This window comes from Terrapene carolina, unplaced genomic scaffold (assembly GCF_002925995.2).
Source record: "Terrapene carolina triunguis isolate 2854851 unplaced genomic scaffold, T_m_triunguis-2.0 Scaffold25281, whole genome shotgun sequence".
NCBI lineage: Eukaryota > Metazoa > Chordata > Testudines > Emydidae > Terrapene > Terrapene triunguis.
In genome coordinates this window covers 22,405-26,331 of record NW_020689632.1, presented here as the reverse complement: position 1 = coordinate 26,331, position 3,927 = coordinate 22,405, and the positions used below count along the sequence as shown (strand labels likewise).

At 50.6% G+C, this 3,927-nt stretch overlaps 1 protein-coding gene across 1 annotated transcript in view; it reads right to left on the bottom strand.

Moving 5' to 3' along the window:
* Positions 1-961: 961 nt before the first annotated feature.
* The window catches only part of LOC112124083 (E3 ubiquitin-protein ligase TRIM11-like), a 19,321-nt gene continuing 16,355 nt past the window's right edge, over positions 962-3,927 (bottom strand). The window contains exons 12-13 of the mRNA XM_026662273.1: positions 2,591-2,694; positions 962-1,091 (exon numbers count right to left, since the gene is read on the bottom strand). Coding sequence (XP_026518058.1) covers positions 962-1,091; positions 2,591-2,694 — 234 coding nt within the window. The remainder of the gene's footprint in view (positions 1,092-2,590; positions 2,695-3,927) is intronic.

Here is a 3,927-nt window from a genome sequence, read left to right as displayed (position 1 = left end):
AGCGGAGCTGAGCGGCTCACAGGTCGGTGAGCGGAGCAGAGCAGCTGGAGGAGCAGCTGGCAGAGCGGAGCCTTGCGGGGACGGTTGGAGCGGAGTGGAGCCGAGCGGCTCACAGGTCGGTGAGCGGAGCAGAGCAGAGCAGTTCGTGGGACGGCAGGAGCGGCTCACGGGACAGCAGGTGGAGTGGAGCGGCTCGTGGTGAAGGCTGCGGCGGAACCCCACGGAGAGGCGGCCGGTTGGTCTCGGATCACGTAAGGTGCCCCTTAACACCCTGCGCCCCTCCCCCCTGAACTCTGGGGCTGCACTGACCAGGGACAGAGACTTTGGGGGGTTGTTGGACTTTCGGGACTTTGGTGATTCTTGGGTTGCTGGACCCAAGAGACTTTGGGGTTGTTGGACTTTTGGGACTTTGGTTGCTGGTTTCAAGAACCAACGGGAAAGGACACGGCCCAATTTGCTGGGGTGGGTCTTCGCTCATGGTTTGGTCTATGAACTCTAGTTGTGGTGTTTTCCCAATTTAATGCTATGTCGTTTACCTCATGTTATTAAACATTTTTCTGCTACACCGAGGCTCTGTGCTTGCGAGAGGGGAAGTATTGCCTCTTCGAGGCGCCCAGGGGTGTGTGTAAGATTTTCCCAGGTCACTGGGTGGGGGCTCGAGCTGGTTCTGTGTCACGCTGTTGGGAAGGGACCCCTATGTACTGAACCCGGCCCTTGCTGCTATCACTTGGCCTGGCAGAAGGGTTACACTAGAAGTGGGTTAAGGGATAGAAATGTACAAGACAAGCAGGACTGATTCTTTGCTCATCTGCATCAGCTTTACACTGGGGAGACAAGATTTAACAGCATATTTCCCAATATTGTGAGTAATATAAACCAAACAGGAAAAACAAAACCAAAAAGTCTTCTTTCTTGGTACCCCAAGAAGCAGTGAAATAAAAATGGCGCATGTTCCTAGTTCTTAAGTAATCTCTCTCTTTGCAAATTCATCAGGTTTGCTACAGATCCAGTTCCTCTGTGTGTAGCACTTTGAACTGCTGATGGTGTTTTTGTACATATAGGCGCATTCTCCTCCTCCTCCTGTTTGAACCCTGCAAAAAAGTAAGAGCAACGAAGCTACAATCAGTCAGGGATCAGACGTTCCTTCTCATCTCAGAGGCCTTCTGAGAGGATGAAATTGACCTCTCTGTAGGAGGCCATTAAAAGTAGATTGTGAATAATGGATTTTTCAGTTCACTGGCGATTCCAAAAAACTGACCAAAAAAAAAAATCATTTCAGGTCAACCTGAAAACGACATTTTCCAAAGATTTTGGAGAATCAAAAAGTCAAAGAAGTTAGTTTTGTGTCAAAATGTTTTGTTTGGCAAAACTGAAACACTTCATTTTGATTCTGACCGTTTTAAATGTTTTTAATTGTTTTAGTATTAAAGGCAATTCCAAAATAAAAAAGTTGTTTCAAATGATAAATCAAAATATTTTGATTTTTTTCATGATTCTCTCTCTTTTTTTTAACTGAAACAATTTCGTGAAACCGACATGAATTCACAAACCATTTCAGTGTAGCTGAATCTGCTATTTGGTAAAAAGTTTTGTCTGAAAAATTTCACTTAGTGGTAATTACAAGGCCGATGAACTACTTAAGTCTTTTCTGCAACCTCGCTGACGATGGAATTTCTCCCCAGTATTAACATCTCCCCTGTTAGTTCTACCCTGTGGAGTCAGCACAGAATTTGAGTCCAAGTACTAGTGAAATATTGAATTATCACACAAGCAGACTAAGAACCAGTGATTATTTCCAGTAGATCTGTCTGTATTCAGCCTTTTAGTTGTGTGGAACTTCCACTCCACATCTTGGCAGTGTGAATGGACCAGCCCTCTGCTCCCAGTCTTAGGTCCGTATCTAACCCCCACCCCCATAGTATCAGAGCACCTCACACTCTTTAACGTATTGATCCTTACAACTCCCCCGCTTTTATCCCAGTTTTGCAGATGGGGCACAGGGAGGCTAAGAGACTTGATCAAGGCCATACGGGAGTCTGTGGCAGAGCAAAGAATTAAATTAATGGAGATATCCTATCTCCTAGAACTGGAAGGGACCTTGAAAGGTCATCGAGTCCAGCCCCCTGCCTTCACTAGCAGGACCAAGTACTGATTTTGCCCCAGATCCCTAAGTGGCCCCCTCAAGGATTGAACTCACAACCCTAGGTTTAGCAGGCCAATGCTCAAACCACTGAGCTATCCCTCCCCCCAAGTCTCCTAGTGTCAGGTCAGCGCTGTAACAATTGGCCACCCTTCCTGCTAAGGGAGCAGCTCTGGTCTCTGTGAGCCCACACGGCCTTTGAGAATCAGCCAGAGCCCAAAGGGAAGGAAATGCTCTGACAGATGCTGGAGGGGCACTTGGACTGTGCATTTGCCAATGAAGGTGCTGGAGTGATTTACGGGGGAACTCCTGCCTCCCCAAGGACTGTAGGAGGGGGTCTCCATCCGTCCCACAGCAAGGGCTGGGAGTTTAGAACCGACCCACAGACAGGGGAGCCCCCATCACAGCTGCCTGTGACCCAAGACAGTGAACAGAAAGAAAGCGACTCACGGGTCGTTGAATACTGAGCCATTGGGCCACTTCCAGGGCTGGCCCGGTTCCCTCCTGAGGCCAATCCAGGGATCAAGGTAGCCCTTGTGTCGCATCAAGAAATCCTGTTAAAGAATTCAGTGGGGAAATAGACTTTACAAACCAAACCTCTTGGACTCATCCTTCCCTCCCTCTGAAATCTCTCCCTACTCAGAGTCATAGGCCCTGATTCTCCCTGATGCTAAGGCAGGGCAGTGTAAAAGGGCCTCAGCATAACAGAGAACTCAGACCCTAGATCCTAAGGCTGAAAGGGATCATCAGATGTTCTAGCCTGATCTCCTGCATCACAAGGACCAGGGAATTCTATCCAGCGATTCCTGCATCCAGCCCCTAACTTCTGGCTGAGCTAGAGTGTGTCATTCAGAAAGTCACCCACACTTGATTTAAAGACTGCAAGTGACGAAGAATCCACGACCTCCCTCTGGAAGCTGATCCCAGGGGTAATTAACCACTGACAAAAAGTCGTACCTTACTTCCAGGTTGACTGTATCTAGTTTCAACACCTCTGGGTCTTCCTCTTCCTTTGCCTGCTAGACTGTTCTAGTATCTGATATTCTCTCCCTGTATAGGTAAGGCCAACGCTGAGCCCTTTTGAAAATCCTGCCCATATTCCCCTTGTGCCTCAGTTCCCCATCTGTAAAATGGGGATAATAATCTCCTCTTTGCCTGTTGTGCATATTTAGAGTGAAAGATCATCAGCACAGGGACTGTCTCTCACTGTGTGTCTGTGCAGCACCCGGCACAATGGGGCCCCAACCTCAGCTGGGGCAGGGACTGTCTCTCGCTGTGTGTCTGTGCAGTGCCCGGCACAACGGGGCCCTGATCTCAGCTGGGGCAGGGACTGTCTCTCCCTGTGTGTCTGTGCAGTGCCCGGCACAACGGGGCCCTGATCTCAGCTGGGGCAGGGACTGTCTCTCACTGTGTGTCTGTGCAGCGCCCGGCACAATGGGGCCCCGATCTCAGCTGGGGCAGGGACTGTCTCTCCCTGTGTGTCTGTGCAGTGCCCGGCACAATGGGGCCCTGATCTCAGCTGGGGCAGAGACTGTCTCTCCCTGTGTGTCTGTGCAGCGCCCGGCACAACGGGGCCCTGATCTCAGCTGGGGCAGGGACTGTCTCTCGCTGTGTGTCTGTGCAGCACCCGGCACAACGGGGCCCCGATCTCAGCTGGGGCAGGGACTGTCTCTCGCTGGGTCTGTGCAGCGCCCGGCACAACGAGGCCCCGATCTCAGCTGGGGCAGGGACTGTCTCTCCCTGTGTGTCTGTGCAGCGCCCGGCACAACGGGGCCCTGATCTCAGCT